General features: G+C 46.3%; 1 protein-coding gene across 1 annotated transcript in view; it reads left to right on the top strand.

The window, feature by feature from the left end:
• The first annotated feature begins 6,287 nt into the window (after nucleotides 1-6,287).
• Nucleotides 6,288-23,513, top strand: part of DNAH9 (dynein axonemal heavy chain 9) — a 299,550-nt gene continuing 282,324 nt past the window's right edge. The window contains exons 1-5 of the mRNA XM_033846740.2: nucleotides 6,288-6,725; nucleotides 15,284-15,480; nucleotides 17,671-17,829; nucleotides 18,868-18,998; nucleotides 23,271-23,482. Coding sequence (XP_033702631.1) covers nucleotides 6,309-6,725; nucleotides 15,284-15,480; nucleotides 17,671-17,829; nucleotides 18,868-18,998; nucleotides 23,271-23,482 — 1,116 coding nt within the window. The 5' untranslated portion in view covers nucleotides 6,288-6,308. The remainder of the gene's footprint in view (nucleotides 6,726-15,283; nucleotides 15,481-17,670; nucleotides 17,830-18,867; nucleotides 18,999-23,270; nucleotides 23,483-23,513) is intronic.

Genomic DNA, 23,513 nt, shown 5'->3' with positions numbered 1-23,513 from the left:
AAACCGATGTCCATTAAATCACCTTTCTGCTGGGGGAGCTGTTGTTGTTGTTTTTCTAAAGCTAAAATTGCCTCATGATATCTCATTCCAAATCATTTGTTATCAATCTGGCACCACTGTCCTTTACAAGGCAGGAAACTACATTTGTCAAAATCTCCTTCACTACATGTTTCTTTCTTCGAGTTTGTCTCGGCATGGAATTCACATGAGATGTGGAAGGTGGGGATGAGAGGGACGCTGTTACACTTGGGTAGAGTTGCCAGATTTCACAAATAAAGATACAAGATACCCAGGTGAATTTCAGATAAATAATTTTGGGGTATAAGTATGTCTCATTTCCCCATGCAGCCTTATACGCACCATTTGGGACATACTGATCCTAAAGGCTTATTCATTATTTATCTGAAATTCAAATTTAACCAGCATCCTGTGTTTTGTCCGGCAATCTTATTTATCCTGGAGGACATGGTTGCCAGGCTTGGTGCCTTTGCTGACCCTCCAAGAACCCCCTTTTTGTGGCTCTGCAGACATGTGCTTTTGGAGATCTCTCCATGGGCTCCTGGTTTGCAGGTTCTGACACATGAACGCTATGGCTTCTTACACGTTGCCATGAACTGATCCACCCCTATATCCAGGTAGCAGATGAAAACAGCATTTTGCCATTTCTAGGTAACTCAGTCACTTCTGATGTCTGTGTAGTGTTCAGGTTTCTTTCCTTTTACTCTTCTCCAGAGGGTTGGAAGTTCCTGAGGGCCTGTATACCTTCCAGCCATCAGGAGAGGGTGGACATCTGTCCTTTGTACCATACACTGTCATCCACCAAGGCCTTTAGGCAATACAGGTACCTATTCTGTTTTCTGCCTCAGCCTGACCTCACAGCTGGCCCTCTAAGCATTTCTGTTCTCCTCCTCCCAACCATTCTACAACGATCTTGGAAACAGTCAGTGCCTATCCCTGAACCTGCTAGGTCAAGGCAGCATTGAAAGGCTGCCCTCTAGTTACTCTCCTTCAAACCTGCCCTCATCCACTGCTGCTCTAACTCCAGGCACCAGGTTGGATAAGGGCTTCTCCACGTGTGTGCAGTTTCCCATGTCTTCCCTGGGGAGCCAGGCTCAAGTGTCCCTTCTCCTGGACACCCAAGTATGTCTGTAGTAGCTGTCATGTCATCCCCTACCCTGAACTCTCCTGAAATTGTCAAGAACTCTACAGTCATAGCCAAGTGGTCCTCTACTTTGCCTCCCCAGCCTCGTCCTCCCCATCCTAGAAAGAGTTCTTATTCTTCCTTTTAAGGAAATCTGCTTATCAGATCGCCAAGCGCTCTGATCCACCTACAGCCTAGCATTTACATTCTAACCTCTTCATCCTCCAGACTCTGCCCTGTATATTCAAAGCCAAGCTCTTGGAATTAAACCAAACAAGCAACACAACATAAACCTTTTCTCCCTCTTAAGTGCTTGGCTCTTACAATAAAAGAAAAAAAGAAATAGCCTGGTTTTCACCGCTATTGTCTCTGTTCTGTATTTAAAAACTGCTGAGAAATTCAATGGACTGTTTCAGGCTGTAGCCACACTCCCAAGGCATTTCATGTCAATAAGCCACCGAGTAAAGAGCCACAGGGCAACATCCAAACATATAGGAATGGAAAACCTCAATTAGAATTTCAAAATGCATCCCCTACTTGTAATTGTTAGCACACTCGATCGGTTTACATTACCAGAAAACCAGACCAGAGAGTGCAAATGGAAAATAAGTAACAGTCAAAGATTCCATAGAACAATCTGTCCTGCTGTGAAGAAACACGTCATTATGAGAACCAAATGGGCTCTCATAATTTCAGGCAAAAATCAATTTAATGGGACATTACCTATTATCCTAAAACATTTTTTTTAAATCACAAAAATAAAAAGGGAGAAAAAAATTCCTTAAACAATCATGTGGTTTCAAAATGTTACCTACAAAGGAACAAAAATCAAGCTCGCTTCACACTTCTCTCCAACACTGCATTTCAGAAAACAGTGGAACAGTTTTTACAGACCTTTGAGAAGAACACAGGTATTATCCTAAAATGTTATATCTCCCTAGCTTTGGGCTGGAGATATGGGTTTGAGGGCCATTAGTATAAAGGAAAGAATTGCTGCCTTGGATGGGTGAGTTCATCCAAGGAGAGATTTTAAAGTGAGAGGACCAGAAGCTCTGAGAGATGTCCAAGCAACACTTATATGGAAAGGATGGGCAAAACGGGAGTAGTCAGAGAATGAGAGGAAGTGCCCGAAGGAGGACACTTGTCATGGAAGCTAAGAGACTAGTGAATCTGGAATCTCCTGGGTTGAACAGAGCCAAGAAGTAAAGTAAGATAGGGCTGATAAGAAAGAAGTCACCAGTAATAGACCTAAAATAAAATTTGTAAAATTGGTCAATCACCATTTTAAAGATATTTGATGTGTAATTTTAGAAATCTAATGAATTATTAGCATTTATTCCCAGTAACTGAAATGAACTCCCCACAACACTCAAGAGTATAAGAAATGACACATCCTTTTTTCTTTTTTATAATTGTGAAGTATATCATACATACAAAGAAGTAAAGAATATATATGTACAGTTTAAGATGAATGATAAAATGAAAATAACCTGGCTTATGCCAGGTTATTTCTTAACCCCATAACCTGGCTTATGCCAGGTTATTTCTTAACCCCATAACCTGGCATAAGCCAGGTTAAGAAATAAAACATTACCAGGGGCTCCCGTGTGCCCCTCACCATCCCATGCCTCTCTGTCCCCAACAAGAAGGGATCAAAATCTGAATTTCGTGATAATCACCCACTTACTTTTCTCTAGATGACTACATATGTATATCTGCCTGAAAAAAATATTCTTTGTTTCATTTGGTTTGAAACTTCTAATAAATGTACTCTAATGTACTCATCTGTAACTTGCCTTTTTTGTACAACATTATGCTTTTGAGATTCATCCTGTTGATGCATACAACTACAGTCCTTTCCTTTTCACTGCTGTATAGTATTGTATTCTATGAATAGTATATACCATAATTTATTTATCCATTCTATCACGGATGAACACTTGGTTTGTTTCCCATAATTTTGCTATTATGCAAAATGTAACAATCAATATTCTTACGTGTATCTCCGGGATGGAGCCCCAAGTAGCCTGGACTCTCCTTCTACACATGTATCCAATATATCTGCCCATGAGTGTCTGACATCATCACTTAGGGCATTCAAGGTGGCTGAGAGGAGACCATTCTAACAATGCATGCATGTTCTTTGAATTAAAAGTTCATCATTATTTTCAAATATTTGATACAGAAAGGTTGATTTAGATTCAATATCCATTAGCAGCATCCCAAGAAATCTCAACATAACGTTTGTCAAGGAAGAAAAGAAGAGCTGTTAAGATTCTGTAAATATAATGCCAACTGCTCACTTTTGAATAATTGTAAAAGGCTTTAAATTTTGCACTACCTGCTCGTGTGAACACAACTTGTCAATGATGACTATCCAGAATTTAAAGAGATCGTTATTTACAAGTGTTGAACAGGAATTATGCCTTGTCATTTCAAGCAAAAAATCTGATATACAAAATGCAATGCTCATGGAAGCAAGTTCAAGTTTCTAATTTAAAAAATGGCAACAATTACACAAATTTCATATCTTCCTTAACACCTCTTGCAGTAGCCAGCCTCTCAGAGAGCACCCAAGGATTCTTCTTCCCTGGTGTTCACATCCTGGTGTAGTTCTCTTTCACAATGAATAAGGTGAACGTCTGTAACTAATGGGATTTTTGCAGAAATGACAGTGTGACCTCCAAGGCTAGGTCATAACAGACATTGGGGCTTGTCTTGCTCTCAGATCACCTGGTCTAGGGGAAGGCAGCCAGGGTGTTATGAAGACATTTAAGCACCCAATGGAGAGCTCCACATGCTGAGGAACTGAAGCCTCCTGCTGACAGTCAGCACTGACTTGCCAGCCACATTAATGAGCTACCTTGGAAGTGGTTCCTCCAATCCCAGTCAAGCTTTCAGATAATGTAGCCCCTGATAACATCTTGTCTGAAACATTATGAGACATCATGAGCCAGAACCACCCAGCTAAACTGCTCCCATCTTCCTGACCCACCATAAACTATGTGAGATAATAAATGTCCATTGCTATTTTAAGCTGCTACCTTTTGGGGTAATTTGTTACACAGCAATAGATAACTAATACACTTGTAACTTTTATTTTTCATACCATAATTACACAATAGAAAGACAATGTCAGCTGTTTTCAATAAGTCCCATATAGATGCCCCCCAAATCTCTTTCTACAATGGAGATTAAGGTGTGGTGCTGGAGAAAAAAAAGCAAAAGCTGACATTGCCAGTGTCCAGTAGCCTTCACTCTCAGACACCTTCAAGTCATCTCCACAGGCTCCTGTGTTTCTATGTTGCGGCAAAGGGACAAAGAGGATGTAGGGCAAATAGGTCACGGTGGGGGTGGCAGAAACTGTATTTGAAGAGTTTACGGGAACTTAATGGCCCTGAATTCACTCTATACACAAAATACGAGCAGGATTGACACATCTGGAATCCCCAAGCACTAAAACGATAAGGATGCCTTCCTATATGCAAAATAAAAACTCTGCAAAACTAGGATATGTGTAAGAAGCCCCCAACATTTCTATTTTTCCCTGATGCTTTTTTGAAATGTCAACTATCAAATCCATTTAAAAATTGTTTTAGTGCCTCTGCTTTGTCCCTTTACTCATAGTTGGTCTGCCTACTGTTTAATCCAGAACTGACAAAACACTCTCTACAAACATAAAGTTTCATGTTGTAAGGTGGACACTCTTCATCACAGCACCTCCTGTGCCCCAGTTATTATTAAATCAATCATTTTACCTTCTAGCTACTGGCTTTTCCTGAGGGGCTCTTATTAGCAAAGCTGCCTTTAATAAGTGCTTATTCTGTTAATATTCCTTTGAAGCCCATTCTAAATGTTCTTTTTACCCAGAAACTCTGCAGTCTCTGATTGGTGACTAAAATCAGGGTGGTAGGGCAGAGAGGAACTCATTTCAGAACTGCAGGCCTCCTGCTGCCCGAATTGTCCCTTTCATTGTCCCATTCTCACCTTACATGCATGCAAAGGGCCAAGCTATTTATATCCTGAGCATGGAGAAGGACTCAGCAGGTGACAAATGCTAATTTCTGAGGTCAGGAAAGGTGCTTCACATTATCACTTTTTGAAGACAAGATGCAGACAAAGGGCAGGACAGGGAGGCTCTGAGCATCCTACATATTGAATAGTGCTTTGCTGCATTTAAGAACTCATTGCTGCCATACTCATGGAAATCAGTGATCTCATAGTTTTAGCCCCCATTTTTCAGATTAAGCACACACTCAAGGCATGGACAAAGCAGGCCAGTAAAACTTTTATTTTCTTATAATTGATATTAAAATTATGAAGCTAAGCCGTCTAATATGACAGTTACTAGCCACATGTGACTATTTAATTTTATATTAATTAAAATGAAAATGAAAAATCCAGTTCCCTAGTAGCACAGCACATTCTAAATGCTCAGTAGCCACTGTTATAATATTTCAGTTATCATGAAAAAGAAATAAAAATTTGATTGGGGGGCTTCCCTGGTGGCGCACTGGTTGAAAGTCCGCCTGCCGATGCAGGGGACACGGGTTCGTGCCCCGGTCCGGGAGGATCCCACATGCCGCGGAGCAGCTGGGCTCGTGAGCCATGGCCACTGAGCCTGCGCATCCGGAGCCTGTGCTCCGCAACGGGAGGGGCCACAACAGTGAGAGGCCCGCGTACCGCAAAAAAAAAAAAAAAAAAAAAAAAAAAAAAAAAAAAAAATTTGATTGATTTCCCTTACATGTATTTTGTGATTTGACATTGTTTTTAACTTTGAATTACACTTTTGGGAGTAGGTGGGAGAACCATAATACTTTCAGTGTCTGGACACCTCTAAAGAATTTGATGTGACCTTAGCCAGCACGCTCCTTAGCAGCATTTATATCCTTGATCTCCCCTCCATGCGCTTCATCCATAAGCATGGCCCCGAACAGTCACCCACGAGCACCTCTAATCCACGAGTTCAGACGCGAAACCTGAGCCTCTGCTGGTTTCCTAGCAACAGCGACGCGACCCCGCCCCTTACCCCGCCTTGCCTCTCCTACCTTATTGGACCGGAGTGGGCGGGAACAGTAGTCAAGTGTCCAGTAGGAGGGTAGCGGAGGCGGGAGTCCTGGCCGCGTCCCGGTCGCCCGGGAAACCTCTGCAGGCAGGTTCGCGCGCGATGCCGAGCGCCGAGGAGCTTCCCGCGCTGGCTGAGGAGAACGCGGACTGGGAGCCCGGCGCCGACCCGCGGCTGCGACTCCTGGGGGCCTACGTGGCCCGGAGCCTGCGGCCGGCTGCGGGCGCATGGGAGCGCTGCGCGGGCTCGGCCGAGGCGAGGCAACTGCTGCACGCCTTCCTGGGCCGCGGGGCCGCGGAGGGGCCGCGGCCGCTGCTGGTGGTGCGGCCCGGGCCTGCGGGCCTGGCGGTGCGCGCGGGGCTGGACGCGGGACCCGAGGCCGGCGCGCCTCGTGCTAAGGGGCTTTTTTGCCTGCGCACCAGGCCCGAGCCGCCGGGGCCCGACAGCCTCCGCGGAGCAGTGCTGTGCGGGGACCTGCCCGCCAAGCCGCTGGAGCATCTGGTCGCGCTCTTCTCCGAGGTGAGGGTGGGTCGGTGGCCCCGCACTGGCTGCGCTGGAGGAGGAGGCGGGGCCGGCGGGGCGGGGCCATGGGAGAGGAGACTGGAGCTGAGCTCAAGGAGTTAAGAATAAAGTGGGATGGGCCGGCTGGCCGAGCTGGCGGGAAACTAGGACCCTGGGCTGCCCCCTGAGATGTGGAGGCGAGCCGTGAAATGGCAGCTGCGGGGAATCTGAGCAGGGGCTGGGTCCGAGTCAGGGCATCGCGGGGGACTTGCTTCATTCCTGGTCTGCGTTCAGGCCAAAGTCAAGGCGAGGCTAGATTCTTAAGAGGGCCTGGGTCCTGACCTCTTTTTGAGGCGCCGTTTCTGAATCCCCCCTGTAAGTTGGCATTGCAAAAGCCCGGGAGTGGGGGCTTGCCTGGTGGCGCAGTGGTTGAGAGTCTGCCTGCCAGTGCAGGGGACACGGGTTCGAGCCCTGGTCTGGGTAGATCTCACATGCCGCGGAGCGGCTGGGCCCGTGAGCCATGGCCGCTGAGCCTGCGCGTCTGGAGCCTGTGCTCCGCGATGAAGAGTGGCCCCCGCTCGCCGCAACTAGAGAAAGCCCTCGCACAGAAACGAAGACTCAACACAGCCAAATAAATAAATAAATAAATAAATAAATTTATTTTTTAAAAAGCCCGGGAGTGGTGGACCCGGGGGCATTTCCTATGGGTCAGTGAAGGAGGTGAAGGGCTCTCCACGCTCTTTACTTCTGGAGAAGAGTTAAAAAGGAGAGGTGGCTTGGTTTTGATTTTCGTGTCCTTCATGAACCAGAGGTCACCCCTGTGCCCAGGTAAGAAGTTGAGGCATCCAGTTGGAAATGTCCAGCAGGCGTTTGGGGGGGGCCGGCCTGGAGCGCAGGAAGGAAGGTCTCCCCGGATGTGGATTATGGAGTGCTTTGGTGACGCCACAGCAGAAGCCTCCAGAGTGCAGGGGTGCCCGGGAGAGATTCTTGGGACACTGAGACCTTTCTGGAATAGGAGTGAACGCCCCTGGAAGTTGGGTGTGTGTGCTCCTGGAGGCTTGATGCCCTGCTGTGTGATGTTTCCTGTCACAGGTGCTGTGGGGAACACCAGAGAAATAAAGACAAGATCCCACCTGTGAAATTCACTATATATATAGCATCTTCAAAGCTAGTGTGACTGAGGTGGAGACAGACCTTACCTAAAGTTGGCACCAGTGCTAGCATTGGGTCCTGGAGGCTCCCTGCTGCATCAGGTGTTAGGCCTTTGGTTGCTTCATGAGGAGGCTTTGGGGAGGGGGAGTTCCAGAGAAGGGTCTGGGGTGACAGAGGAGCTCTAGGGGACCCAGGGAAGCTAGGTTTCTCAGTGGATATGGAAGTATTTTAATAACCGAATGGCTTTACTGCTGTGTGTTGTCTGAACACCATCCCTGCAGGAATCCAAGCTTGGATCAAATTCCCTCATGAAAGGTGATGATAGGAAGAAGTGCTTGAAAACAAACTTATGGTTACCAAAGGGGAAAGGGGGGGAGGGATAAATTGGGAGATTGGGGTTCACAGATACACACCACTCTATATAAAATAGATAACCAACAAGGACCTACTGTGTAGCACAGGGAACTCAATATCTTGTAATAACCTATAATGGAGAAGAATCTAAGAAAGAATATATATATAACTGAATCACTTTGCTGTACACCTGAAATTAACACACTGTAAATCAACTATATCTTAACAAAATTTTTTTTTAAACTTTAAAAAATTTTAAAAAAGAAAATAAGATAAACAAAATGTGAAATAGGTGAATAGATTTTAATTTACAGAATAAAGACAATGTTTATTGATATGGAAAACAAAAAGTGCTGTTGGGTTCAGAGGACAGACATATGCGTGTGGTCTGAGAGCCCTGCTTCACCTGCAGCTCTGAACTGGCTCCTGAACAAGGAGAAGGATTAGAATAAATAGAGAGCAGGGTAACTTTCAAGGTCTGGGGAGCAGACTGAACAAAGGTTCCGAGATGGAGCTACACCTAGTGTACGTAGAGGGCAGTGGGTCCATCTCAGAGTGGCGTCATGGCCAAGGCAAGGCAGTTCAGCGAGTGAAAGTAATTGTAAAACACCTCAGACTCTTAAATGTTCAAGAATTTTTATCGGTGCATTGAAAGAGGCTGGAAACAAACTGAATGTTCATCCGTAGGGGACTGGGTGAACGAATTAAGGTCCGTCTATAATTAAAAGTAATGATTGATAATGGAACCGTTCTTAAGATCATTTTATTTTTATGGTGGCATAAAAAACCCACATAAAATTCACTCTCCCAGCAATTTCCAAGCGTACAGCACAACACTGTCAACCTCATGCACATCATTGCGTGGCAGATCCCCAGAACCATCCCCCCATCCTGCATGGTTGAAACTCTACACTCACGGAACAACTCCCACCTGTGCCCCCCTCAGCCCCTGGCAGCCACATTCTACTTTCTGTGTCTATGAATTTAACCACTCTTGGTACCTCATGTAAGTGGAATCATGACGTATTTGTCTTTTTGTGACTGGCTTACTTCACTCAGCATAATGTCCTCAAAGAGGTTCATTCTCAAGGTAGCATGTGACAGAATTTCCTTCCTTTTTAAGACTGAATAGTATCCCATTGTATGTATATATACCACATTTTCTTTATCCCATTCATCCATGGATGGACATTTAGGTTCCTTTCACCTCTTGGCTATTGTGGATAATGCTGCAATTTAAGATAATTTTTCTTAAAGGTTTAGAACTGTACGTATAGTATGCTACCGTTTCTGCTAAAAAAGAGAAAGGAGGGAGGGAGGAAAAACATTCATTTACATAGTAATCCACAGGCCCAAGGAACTGGGCGACTCAGGGAGGTACAGGGGTAGGTAGCTTTTTACTGTCATGCTTTTGTACTTTAAAAATTTGCACCACGTAAATGTGTTATCTGTTTTAAAAACCTAATAATAAAATAATAAATAAATATAAATAAATATAACAAATAAATAAATAATAAAAATAAAACAATTTATTTTTAAAATACCTCGAGGCCTTTACTTGCGTTTCTCAAAAGCTCTAACAGCAATTCTTGGGCCATGCAACCACTGCCGTCCCATCCGCTTTTTTCACACACCCTGAAGCTGATCCAGAGCCACTTCGGGGCCCTGCACCCCTCCCACTCATGGATCAGCCCCTGGCTGCGTGCTCCTGGTCCTAACTAACTAAAGCCAAAATATCCCACCTGGATGAGAAAAGTATTCTTTGTTGGCGGGGGTGGGGTGTGGGGGGGTGATATTAACGAAGGAATGAAGCTATAAATTTTAACTTTTCTGTCCCATTACACTAGCACAAGGTAAAATGTGCATCCAGGAAATGTTTCCAAGGGAGAATTGCCAGAACTTAGAAACCAGCCCTCCTGCTCCCTTTCTTCCTCCTCCCAGTCCCTTCATTCACTGCTGCCAGGTTCCTTTTCCTAGAGCTCTGGAACTTGGATGCTGTTTTGAAGTTTGGGGTTTGGGAGAGGGAGTGTCACCCACCCTTTCTAATCAGGTGTCCAGTCGGGTGGACCCCCCAACTGGGTCCTTACGTTGCCCAGTGCCAGCTGGTGCCAAATGAAGGAAACCAGGTCCAGCAGAGCAGAAACTTTATTCTTTAATCAAGGAATGGAGAAGGGGGAAGCTCCTGCTCTGAAAACGCCACCTTCTCCCCGGGTGAGGAGAGGGGTGCCTTGTGCAGAGCCCGGTGAAGAGCAAGGGCGGGGCGGGGCAGGAGGAGCGGGCATGCGCAGAACCTCCGTGCGTGCGTCGGGAGCGCCTCTCCTCGAGCGTCGCGACGCCTCTGCGTGTGCATGCCCTGTCGCCATCTTGGACCATTCGGCTGCCCTCAGGTACTGCGGTTTTCCTTCCTTGCCGTTTCCGTAGCCTCAGCCTTAGTTTCCCTTAAGCCAGTGCAGCGGTGGGCGTAGGTAGATGGGTTGTTGAGGGCAGAAGAAGGGAGGCTGTAGGTTTGTTTCCGGTAAAAGTGTGGGTCCTTTTCCCCGTGAGAGGAGCATGGGATTTGGAGTCTGGGGGACCCGGGTTCCAATGCTGGTTCTGTCGCGTTCAGTGGGGATGGTGTGAGCGCGCTAGCTCACCTCTGTCAGGATCGAAGCACCTTGTAGGCTTGTCGTGAAATTTAAAATAACCGATCAGGACGCTTGGAATAGAGTGTGTTAGCATCACAGAGGGCAAGCCTGTAGTGCTCGTCGCACGGCAGGCTGGTTAATCGAGAGAGGAGGTGTTGGGGCAAAGAATAGTGGCTTTAATCGGAATGCCAGCAGCCCAAGAAGATGGTGGGCTGGTAGAACCATCTTCCCTGAGGTAGAATTCAAGCTTCTTTTGTACTGAAGGCGGGGAGGAGGTGTGGCTGGTATTACAAACTTCTTGCAGCTGTTCACAAAGGTCTGGTCACAGTGTAAACCTCCAACAGGACAATTGTTATTCTCTGTTCTGCAACTTTTTGTTGACACCTTTAAAGGTCAAGCCTGGGAGGCAAAACCTTGGGAATAGGCTGTCATGTGTGTTTCAGGTTCTAGGCAACATCCTTTTACAGAGATGCAGAGCCAGCGTGATTAAGACAGGAAACAAAGCACAACGGTTAGAGCTAAAGGAATAGATACAACGTGGAGTCAGGTTGGTGCTCTGTTAACATTAGTTGTAGGTTTTCCCTAAAGGACAAGAATTACCGTGACTCTACATCCCCCTTAAAAGCTTCCTCACTTCCTGTCACCCACCCTTGTCACTTGGCTCTAACCCAAACTCATCTCTCCCCAAAGACTCAGCCTTTCTGCTTCTGAGGTGAGACAGGCATCCTTGCTTCTCTTTGCTCCTTCTCGATTCAAGTGGAAAACAGTCCAGTTTGAACCTGATGCCTTTAGACAAAGCCACCGTCTCCCCCCATTGCTGTGTCATAAATTGATAGCACTGCCCTCATTTCCCCACGGTTGGGTTCCTGCTCGCTGTGACTCTCCCCCAGCGTTGCTCCCGTCTTAACACGTGGCTCTTTCAATAGACACATAAGTGATCCTTCATTAACCCGGCCTCTGGGACCCTTGAACCTTCCTCCTCCGCTGACCTTGTCGCCCTTCCTATCTTAACCACCCCTTCCCGTGCTGTTCCCAGTCCTTGCATTACCAGACCACGCCCTGGTGATCCAATTCCAGGCACCTCTTTCTCTGACCCTACTCCTGTCTTTCCGGCTCACTGTCCCCAGCAGCCCCCTACCACAAGCCTGTGACCCTGCTGGGACCTGCAGTCCGTTGATCCTGCCGCCTGCCCTCTGTCCATCCTCCACACCCACGTCCTTCCCCCCTTACCCAGCTCAAGTGCTCCATCATTATCATCACGGCCTCTGTCTCGCTTTGTCGTACGTCTTTGGCAAAACCATAAATCTGGTGAACTCCAACTCCCTGCCTACCGTATACCCGCCCTCGTGAAGCTGAGCAGAAATGTCTAGACTTCATGTCTAGTCTTGCTATGTCCTATCCTTTTCCTCACTCGTCAGGCTCCTACCCCCACATTGCATGGAAAAGAAAGAGTTGTCAACGTCACCAGTGACCTCTACTTGTCTGAATCACATGGCCATGTTTCAGTCTTTTTCCTGCTTGACCTGTGAGCAGCCTTTGGCACAGCTCATGGTGACCCTGTCCTCCTGGAAGCACTTTCTTCACTTGGCTTTCAGGTCACCAGTCTTCTGGTTTCCTCCTCTCACCATCGCCATTTCTTCTATTTCCCCTGTTGGTACCACCCCCGCTTCTTGCTAACTTGCTAACATTGGAAAGCCCTTGGGCTCATTCCTTGGGCATCTTCTCTGTATATACTCAGTTCCTTGGGGGGCACTCATTCCCTTTCAGAATCTTATGAATCATCTCATCTATCTCTGCCAGCTTTGTTATCTCCAGACTTTTCTTCTCTGAGCTCCCAACTGCCAAATCCGACGCCTATTCAGTGTCCCCACTTAGAAGTTCAGTAGATTTATCAAATTCTAACGTGTCCAAGAACCTAATCCCAATTCTTCCCACAAGAACTTAACTCCACCGTTATTCTTCCCCACGTCAGCTATGGTGGTTCCCTTCTTCCTGTTGCCCAAGTCCCAAACCTTGGAATCATCCTGACTCCTTTTTACTCACACGACTAATCCATTAAGAAATCATTTTGGCTGAGCCTTCAAAATTTATGTAGAATTGGACCATTTCTTACTATCTCCTCTACTCTGCCCTGTGCCAAGCCACTCTCTTCTGTATTATAGCAATAACTTGCTAGCCAATCTCTTTTTCCACTTTTGCCCCCAAGAGTCTATTCTCAACTCAGTAGCTGGAGCGATCCTATTAAAAAAGATGTCAGACCATGTTGGTCCTTTGCTCACAACCCTTCAGTGATTTACATTCCTCAGAGTAAAAATCAAAATCCCGCAGACAGGGCTGCATGTGATCTGACCCCTTTTACTCACCCCTACTCTTCTTGCCAATCCTGTCCCAGTTTCACTGACCTCCACACTGCTCCTTGATCACACTAGGCATGCTCCCACCTCAGGGCCTTTGCACTGGCTGTTCCTTCTACCCTCAATATACTTCCCCCAAGGGTCTGCACAACACTCTCCCTATCTTCCCCAGTCTTTGTTCAGATGTTACCTTCTCCATGAGATCTGCACCAATCACTCTATTTACCATTACATCACTTCCAGCCCACCTGTTTCATTTTTTTTTCACAGAACTTATGGTTTACTGACTGTCTCTTCCCTAGAATATAAACTTCATCAAGTCAGGAATCTTCATCTGTTTTGTTCACTGATGTACCTTCCAAGCACCTAGAACAGTGCTAGCATGTGGTAGACTCTTGATAGATATTCATTGAGAATATTCATTTCATAGAAAGTTCATATTCACTATTTTTCTATCACTGAAAGCCCTCCAAAATGCACCCAAGCCCACCTGCCACTTTTTCTTCAGACAGCATATATTTCAGTTATTCTCTGAACCTCTATTGAGTGCTTCCTGTATGCCAAACCCTAGGGAGGACTGTGGGTATAAGATACAGTCCCTGCCTTTCAGATCCTAGAAAAATTCTTGTTCATCCCCTCTGCCCTGTTAGGCCTCCTGCCATGGGTCCAAGGGGTCCTTTCTTAACATGAATGTGAGTAGAGCTCAATTTGTGACATTTTATCTCTCGGCACCCCCTGTTCACCTGCTGTTGTAAGTTCGCAGTTTAGTGATTGCTTCCAGACAGACCAGGCAAGGATCATTCTCTTGGCTTCATATGCTGGGTCCAGGCCTTCTATCTCATAGCCACATGGACTCACTGGTCGCATATGGAAACCAACCAACCATTTAAGTCCGTGTTTTCTCTTCAGTCTTTGCTAGGTAGCTCCTTATCACATTTCCTGATCATCTGTTTTTCTTTCTAGTATTCCCTTTCTATTAGTTGTGAACTTTTGACAGGCAGAGGTTCCTAGTGAGTTGCACGAATTACAACTTTTTAAGTTGCTAATGGTAGAAACCTCAATTTAAATCAGCTCAGAAAGTTGAAGAGCAGCCTGATGCAGGAGCTCAAATGATGTCATAGGACTTGGTTTTTCCTCCATCTATAAACCCTCTCTTCCCCATATTGACCATATTCGAAGGCTCCGTATGGTAGCAAGTTGGCCACCAATTGTTCCAGACTCGTAGAGAGAGAAAGCTTCTCTTCCTCAAAATGTCCAGATAGAAGACTTTGGCCTGACTCTTATTGGCTCAGATTTGTTCACATATCTACCTCTGGATCTGGAGATGAATACTAACAGAAGAGGGGCTATGTTCAGTGGCCAAAACCAACTCAGGTTCACCCTACAGATAGATTCAAGATCCTCAACTTGGCTTGCTTCTTTAAAATGCCCTCTCAGGCCACCTGTAGACAGAGGGTCATGCTTACCTGCATCTGTCCTGTTTTTTGCCTCTTGGCGTTTGTGACAGTTTCACCCGTTGGTGAGGAAGGGATTCCTGCCCTAGGGTTGCGGGGGTGGCTGTACACGTAACACTGGACAGATGAGACGGCCCGCAGGTTATTAGCACAGATACTCACAGTCCAGAGGAGGGAGATGCTGTGCCAGGCAGGGCCACGTGGGGGCTTGCACGTGGGAACAGAGCAAATGAACAGGGGCTGTGGGAGGCAAGCTTTGTACTATCGAGAGGGTGTGGTGCCCACTGGTTCCTGTGGGGGGATGGGATCAGCTTGCATGAATATTCCACTGGCTGGAACTGAAGCCCACTCCTCAGGGATGGGCGGCGGCCATGCCTGGTCCCCTTGATAAGCAGGGCTGCTGGACTAGGGGCCTTAGCGGCAGGAGCAGAGTGGGCAGGGAAACTGTGGATAGGCTATTCGAGGCCCTCCCGATTTTACCAGATGCCAAGGCAATACATAATGTTGGTTATTAATAATTAGGTCTTACAGAACAGGGAACTGCAAAAGGTGGTATGTAGCTCTCTCGACCTTTCTCAGAATAGTCTTTAGGGTTTCAGAAGTTGCCTGCCTTTCTTTTCTGTACACGTCTGTCCTAGGTTGTCATCCCCATCCTGGCCAATGAGAAGAATCACCTAGACTGGCCCCACGTGGTTTGCCAAGATGTCCAGCAACATGCCCACAGCCTCCAACGTGACCTCTTGGTTCTCCTTGTGCAAGCAAAGGGGAAAACTTTGCTGCCTCTTCCAGTCGGCTCAGAAAAAATGGGGTTTGTGGATTCTGAAAGTGAGACCGCGTAAGTACCACCAGGCTGGCCATATGGGCCTCAGAGATGTGGGAGATGCTGGTTTATCTGAGTGTTGTCTTTACGACTTTTCTGTTCCTGACTCTGCATATCTCTTTGTTCTGCACACAAGCCCACTGTTTGCCAGCATCCTCAGACTGTATGTTTTGTGCTGATGACTACCCTCGCCCCAGTCCGTCTGCCGGACGTCTTTTAAGGCTGTCACGCAACATGGCCTTTTTTCTGCTCAGAACTATTTCAGGGCTGAGAGTAGCCAGGCTGATTTCAGTGTTTCGCTTATCAGGACAGTGTCTCGCTTATCAGGACAGTGTCATAATTGGCAAAGACCCAGGTCCGGTCTGGGAGACAGCATGCCTCTTCCCAGCATTTACCCAGCACACACTGTCACTGTCCAGACCCTCCTCCCCCAGCAGCTGGAGAATTTTTTCAGGTCCTGGGGATTTTTTTCCAAACAGAAACAAATCTGGTTTTGTTGAGGCTTGAGGTCCATGCCTCCTGTGCCTGGGAAGACATTAAAGCCTCATCCTCTTCTCCATGTAAGAGTGATACCAACTATCAGCTTCCACTTACCATTCCAGGTTTTCTTCTGTCCTGTGGGGATTCTTTTCTTTTTCATTCAAGCCAGGCTATATATCTAAATGCTATTTTTTAATCGTCTTCTATCCAGCATTTCTATATGTTTGTGGCAACAGGCCATCTTCCTACATGTGCTTGGTCTGCGATATTGCCGGGAGTCTCCAAATGTATTATGTCATCATTGTGTATTCAGGGCCCATGATTTTATCTGAAGAATAAGTAATGCATGGGATAGCAATGTACTTTATAATGAGTTTTTGCTGTTGGAAGTAATTTGCTACATATATAATTAGAAGCAATTTCCCAGTTAACTGTAAAACTTACTGTGGTTTAATAAAAATACACAATTTTCAAAATAAATAAATTCAAATTACCCTTTTCCTATTCCTTTTCTATTTTAACATAATAACATTCACTGTGTGTGTATATAATCATTGCTGAGTTTGTCTCCCTTTGTTCAAATTTGATAATTTCCCAAAAGGTTGGATCATATTTCAGGGAGGTGAGTATCTTCTCCCTTTAATACCGTCCATAATCACTTGTGCCATATCATTGCTCAGCAAATATGAATTTAATTAAATTAAGTGAAGGTAGGTTTCTGGCATGAAAATGCAAATGACAGATTCTCTTTCTTTGTCACCCATGTCCTGGGTTCTTGGCATGAACTATTGTCAGTTCAGACTTGGTGAAAAGGCAACCAAAATGTATTTTTGATTTTTAATCCCTTCCAAACATCCTTAGTTAGTTAGTTTATTTAGAAGGTGTATGGGGGGAATGCATGGGGATTGCATTCTTCATTAGAAAAGTGAGGACAAAGGATAGTAATGTTTGGATGTCTGATAGCTTGCCATGTGGAGGAGAAAGTAACCTATTTCCTCTTACTGCAGAGGTCAGAACTAAGACCAAACGAGGGACTGGCAGGGCGATAGACGTGGTTCAAAGTAGAGACAAACTGTCTCCCAGGGAGAGCTGATCTGAGGAATGTGCTGCCTTGTCAAGTAGGGAGCTGGCTGGCATTGGTGGGACTCAAGCAAGGGTTGGGTGACCATTTGGATGTTTTCTGTCCAGTGTATTCCTGCACTGACAGAAGGACTTCATAGGATTCGGAGTTCTTAAACTAGCCTTCAGAATATTGGCGAGCCTCTGAATCTTGAATAATTGTGTATGAATAACTGTATACACACATGCATAAGCAGCTTGTCTGAGGAGAAGATCTGTACTTTTCACTGACTACTCGGTAGAGCCTGTTATCCAACAAAAGTTAAGAGTGCTTGGACTGGGTTTCCCTGGTGGTGCAGTGGTTGGGAGTCCGCCTGCCGATGCAGGGGACATGGGTTCGTGCCCCGGTCTGGGAAGATCCCACGTGCCGCAGAGCGGCTGGGCCCGTGAGCCATGGCCACTGAGTCTGCACATCTGGAGCCTGTGCTCCTCAGCGGGAGAGGCCACAACAGTGAGAGGCCCATGTACCACAAAAAAAAAAAAAAAGAGTGCTTGGACTAAGTGGAATTTCCCACCTGTTTTTAAAAGATTTGGGATTCTGTTTTGGGGGACACCGAGAGTTAAGCTATTTCCAGTGTCCCAGGAGATTTGTTGTGTCTTTCACAGCTTGGATTCTATGGATAAGTCAGTCATGTATGCCATTGAGTCTGCAGTGATCCAGTGGAGCCATCAAGTCCAGGTGGTTCTCAAGAGGGAGTCTTCCCAGCCTCTCCTACAGGGGGAGAATCCCACCCCACAGGTGGAATTGGAGTTCTGGAAGAGCAGGTAGGCACGGGCTCAAACCCTGGGGAGCAGATGTCTCTCAGAGGATAATGGGCTGGGGGAGGCAGCCATTGAGTCTGGTCCCACCCCCAGGCATCTCTTATCACCCCTGGAGCAGACAGCTCGGTGTCTCTCATCACCCCTGGAGCAGACAGCTTGATGTCATTTGGGTCAATGCAGTTCTTCTGTGCACTGGGAGTTGACACTTTCCCCGAGGTTCAATAGTCATGCCTCGTTTCTTGAGCTACCGTCAGTGTATCTTCTGGCATTTCTTCAAAGGCTCTTTCAATTACATGTAAAATTAATTAACTCTTTCATACTTTCTACTGTCTACTCCCTTCTCCTTGGACAGTCAGTATGCACACATTTTTTGTAGGATCTGGAGAAAGAGGGGTTTTGGCAGTTCACCACTGAACGGCGTCTCCTAGGTTCCAGGCGGTCATTAGTCCATTGTCCACTGTGTCTTAGCCCCACAGGTTCCCGAAAGACCTAATTATTGCTCTTGCTCATTCCCCCTCTTCCTCTCCATTTCCCTGCTCCTATTTATCATTGTGCTGATTAATCTTTTACTCAAAAGGAGACAGACAGGTGTTTGAGGCAGGTGTCCCTGTCCTTGCATGTCATGTGGCCAGGCATGCCTGTAGGGCTCCAGTCCCACTTGCACCCCGTGCTGAGATGCCCCATCCTCTTGCCTGGTTTCTGATCATTCTGCTGACCTACTGCGGGACCCTCCTCCAGCAGCCTTACCCTGACACCTCTCTCATCCCACCCCAAACCTGCCTGCAAGAGCCAGTGACCTCTAGCTGCCAAGCTTTTGAGCCACCAGATGGTCACAGCAGTGTTCCCTGCTGCTACCTCCTGGAGCTGCCCCTCTGAACCTGTGTTCCAGACTCAGGCTTTGGTCCTCACTGTTCTGGGAACAGAGGCCTCTGCTGAAGCACCCTGAGGCAGGCTTCCTCTCTCTATCTGAGGGTGGGTCATCGCAGCGTGACTTGTGTTTCCTGATGTTCACCTGGGTTCACTCTTCTCCTGGTGCTGCAGGTCTGAGGATCTGGAATACATTTATAATCAACTGAGAACGATAAAGGTGAGGGGCATGGCGGGGCTTCTGGACAAGCTTCAGAGCAGCTACTTCCCAGCTTTCCAAGCCATGTTCAGAGATGTTGTAGCAGGTGAGGACCCGCAAGTATTTTCATAAATTGACTCAAATTTCGTATTTATGCTGAATTATCTTCCTCTCTGATCTCAGCAGCTTCCAGTCCTTATAGCCTCCAACCTGAGACAGTCTAGCACAGAGACAAGAAGGCCAAATGTAGAGGCAGGGAAGCAGCTGCCCTGTGCTCTGTCTGCATTTCCAGCGCTTTGTGCCCTTGACAGAGTCGCCTCACCTCTCTGAGCTTTCGAGTGTGCCATGGAACAGCGCACACACTTCCCACCTGCTTCCCTGGGCTGCTGTAAGGTGGGGTAGGCGGAGGTTCCTTACTGACTCTACCGCACTGGCAAATGCGCTTTGTGATCCCCCATCTCTGTAATTTACCTCCTTCCACCCCCTGGCTCTTTGGGAAGTCTCTGTTCCATTTCTAGCTCCATTCTGCCTTTTTTGCGCCTGTCAGATGGGACTGCAATATCCTGGCCATCTGAGCACCAGACAAGATTGGCCCTTGTCAAAACTGCAAATCTAGCAAAGTCTATAATTAGAAAGAGGTAAAATTTTTAGGGCTCCCTGTCTCCTCATCAGTGCACTTTGCTTCTTTCCTTTCTCCTATCACAACTCCTCCCAGCTCTTCAGTATTGTAGGTCAGAATGTGCTTTTAAAGGTGTTTGCAATTTCATATAATTTAAGCTTAACCCAAGCAGTGATTTTCAAACACTTTTTCTCTATCAGAACTTTCCTTCAATGCAATCTCCTGTGTGAGTCCAAAATTTAAAACTTGCCAAGGTGTATTTGCTCTGCTAAAGAGGGAGTGTCCTGTGTCCAGAGCCCATTGATGGATCCCCTGTCCCACCTTCTCCCACAGGGTTTGGAAACCACTCAGATAAAGGAATGAAAGTTCCAGTGGTGGAGTTTCTTACATGTGCTTTATAACAGAGAAGAACTGGCTTAAGTAGCTGGTCTTTGAGGTCCTTCCGGGCCCTAAAATCTCATCCCGGAGGCTGCTCTGCCAGCATCTAGAGCTGGCTTGGAATGGGGTCCCTGTTGGGGTCTCAGTTTATTGCTTCTGTGAGAGATTTTGTGTGCCAGAGGAATCAACTGTTATTCCCAATTTACACTCCAATTCAAATGAGATAGTGTCCCCAAAAGTGATATGTGTACCAGTGCTGGTGTGAGAGATGGTTGTGGGAGATGTATGGACAGGTGTATTTTAAAATGTGCTAACGGGTAACTTTTTTTGGCACATGATACAAGTTTTCCATTTATAGTAGAGATTTAAAGTTTTCATTTTATATGATTTTATTTAGGCTAAAATGAGAGTCAATTTAGAGAAAAGTATGAAGTAATACTACAGGTGGTAGGCAGTCATGACAAATATCATAAAGGAGGTATGCAAAGGACTGAAATTTGAGGCTCTGAAATAAAACATATAGTAAAAGTATATTTATGAGTTGGTTATTTAGAGCCCCAAATGTATTTTTCACGTTAATAGGTTAATAGAGTACAATCATTCACATTGATTAATAGTTATAAAAGATTCGGTTCCCCAGGCCAGCTTCTAAAAGTTGTTTGCAGAAGAGTATAGGACAGCAATGAAAAGAAGTTAGAAACAACGATATCATCATAGTAGTCCCAGAGAAACACCACTGTAAAAATAGAAATCCTTGAAATATATAGCTCAATCCCGATGATGAAAGAAAAGAAATTTTGATTAGAGTTGCCAGGTAGAGACTTGGTCAGAAATATTGGTGGGGTCTATGGAGAATAAAAATATTTTAGAAGCTTTCAACTGATTTTCTCATTTCAGAGCATCTGTCTTTATTCTGCACAGATATACTATGTGCATCGTTCTTATCAGTCACAATCAGGGTAGTTCTTTGGCTTACAGATGGATGGAAGAGAAGGAGAGGAAAAGAGATAGTCCTGGATTAGTGGGCACGTGGGAAGTAAAGAAGGAGGTTAAAAGGATGTAGGCAAATGTGTGGGAGCAAGATTGTCTGAAGTGGAATTGACTGGGCAACGAAGAACCTTGGAAACCGGAAGTAAAGATACGCTGGAGGGGAAAGGACCAGGGCAGTAAAGACTAAGTGGGGAGTTCTCGCCTCTGGCCACTAGGGAACAGGGTCAGCACAGTACGCCCAGTTGCCAGTCCAGGATATTTGTAGGTGGATGTGTGTGGAGAGAAGTAAAGGCCAGGGGTTCTCTGGAGCTGATGTGGACTGGCTCACAGTTTCTCAAGAGAACCCACTGTACGCAACCCTTTTCAAAGCGCCCTCCCTAGCACGCAATGACTGCAAGTTAGTAGCTTGAGATCAGACATGGTGGGAAGATTGGGAGTATTTACACCCCAGAAACTGGCAAATGCTAAAGACTTTTGAGATCAAGGCTTTTGTCCCAGAAGGGCTTGTTGTTAAAGATTTATCAGCAAACCACACATATCCCTGTGCAGCTGGGGTTTATGTTTGAATTTTGTTTTGTTTTGTTTTGTTCTGGTCATGCTGTGCAGCTTGTGGGATCTTAGGTCCCCAGCTAGGGATTGAACCCAGGCCCCCTGCAATGGAAGCATGGAGTCCTAACCACTGGACCTCCAGGGAAGTCCCTATATTTGCATTTTTTAAAAGCTGTGCGCCTAACTCTGTTCATCTCTGACTTCATTTGGCTTGTGAGCCAAGGTGATTGCACCCTGGAATAGATGAGCTGGCCCTCAAACATGGAGCTCTTAAAAATCAGGGGCATGCCTATTTGTATGATTAAAGGAGATTTTGCTTATTAAAAAATATAACATAAAAAGGAAGCTCCTCTGGCACAATGGTCTCAGTTTCTCTTCCCTCGAGGCCCATGTGAAAGCCTGAGCGTGTGCTCATTGGAGTGGCTGTTGGATTCTGACTCCCCCCACCCCACAGTGGTTCTGATACTTCCATCAGCTCCCCCATTTAAGAATTGCTGCTCTAATCAATTTACCATGACATCTGACTTTCAAATATTGGATTCACATAGTCCTTCCCACAGGTCCATTTGGGATATAAAGTACACCTCTCAAACTCCTGTGTGTAGTGAGCCCCACAGCCATCAAGCCAGGGCTTCAACATGATAAGCTTGGGGTATAATCTTCCTTTTACTCAGCTGAGCAGGGATGGCCGATTCACAGTCTAGGCAAGTTATTTAGATCTTAATGTTTTTCCTTATAAAGTGGAGTAGTAAAGCTACCTCACAGGGTTTTCTATGAGTTGGTATATGTCTCGTGAGTTGGACAGTGCCTGGCATATTGAAACTGCTTACTAAATACAGTAATATATATATATTTTGAGTTTCCTTTAGGATGAATGCAGAGCTTCATCCACATAATATAACCCAAGACCATCTGCTCTCACATGACAGTGCCTGGTTATCTGCCCAGGAAAGAACCAGCCTTTATAAACCCTCCCTTCCCGTTCAGTTTGTTCAGTGGACTTTTGCATTCCCTGTAAGTGGCTCTGCAGAATTAGTGCCCAGAGCTACTGGTTTTCCTAGTTTCCCCTCTCAGCCACCACAGGATGGCTGGTGGAAGCCGCTCTCTTTCCTTGCCTGCATTCAAAGGAAATGGCAGGAGATTTCCCGGCTTTGAATACCAGCAGAACCTTTCCATAATCAGCCTGGGCTATTTCTGTATTCCCTGTGACTTCTCCTCTGTAAGAGCTTCATGAGATTCTTCATTAGCAAATACTTATCAGAGACATTACCATGTATGGAACGCCTGCTTTGGTCCAGGCACTGAGCTAGCTGTATATGAAGATTCTGTGTGTGCTGCCCTCAGACCTTCATGAGAAACCTTTAAATTAGTTACTGTTCAGCCTGTTGTTGAGGTTCAGAGAGGTTAAACATGCCCAAGGTCATACATTTGATGTATCGGCATTTGAAGGCAGATCTCTCTGACTCTAAAACCTGTCCTCTGTCATCTGTCTTGTATTGCCTTGGAGTTAACAGCAGCAAAGGAAACAGCAAACAGTTACTGAGCGTCTTCTACACGCAGAGCACCAGACTGGGGCTGGGAGGGCCAGGAAGAGGTCCAGATACAGGACTTTTATAAGAGAGCCTCCTCAGACCAGTATCCCAGCTGCCCAGGCTCTTCTGTTTTCAGTGTTTCCTCATAAGAGCTAGAAAGTTTTCAGGGACCAGCCCTCTCTGCTCCCTTAGTGCAGGAAGAGATCGCAACCATTGCTTTGCAGATCCTTCACTCCCAGGCCCCAGGGCTTCGCTCCGTGGGTGTGAGCCTCAAGCCAGGAAGGTGACCATCGTCTCCAATTCCTTCCAGCTCTGATGGAAGCGCGGGACATCCACATGCACCTGGTGCCGCTGCACCGCCACCTGGAAATGCTCGAGAGCCTGGAGTTTCCTGAGGTGAAGCCACGGCTGTGGCCTCTGCTGCACGTGGTCTGCCTGATCTGGGCCACGTGTGAGCTGTACCGCTGCCCTGGGCGCCTGATGGTGCTGCTGCAGGAGATCTGCAACCTTCTGGTCCAGCAGGTTTGCGCCCAGGATTCCCCAACCTCTCGCT

This window comes from Tursiops truncatus, chromosome 20 (genome assembly GCF_011762595.2).
Source record: "Tursiops truncatus isolate mTurTru1 chromosome 20, mTurTru1.mat.Y, whole genome shotgun sequence".
NCBI lineage: Eukaryota > Metazoa > Chordata > Mammalia > Artiodactyla > Delphinidae > Tursiops > Tursiops truncatus.
Note: the sequence above shows the minus strand (reverse complement) of the source record. Positions and strands in the feature narration are given on the sequence as shown.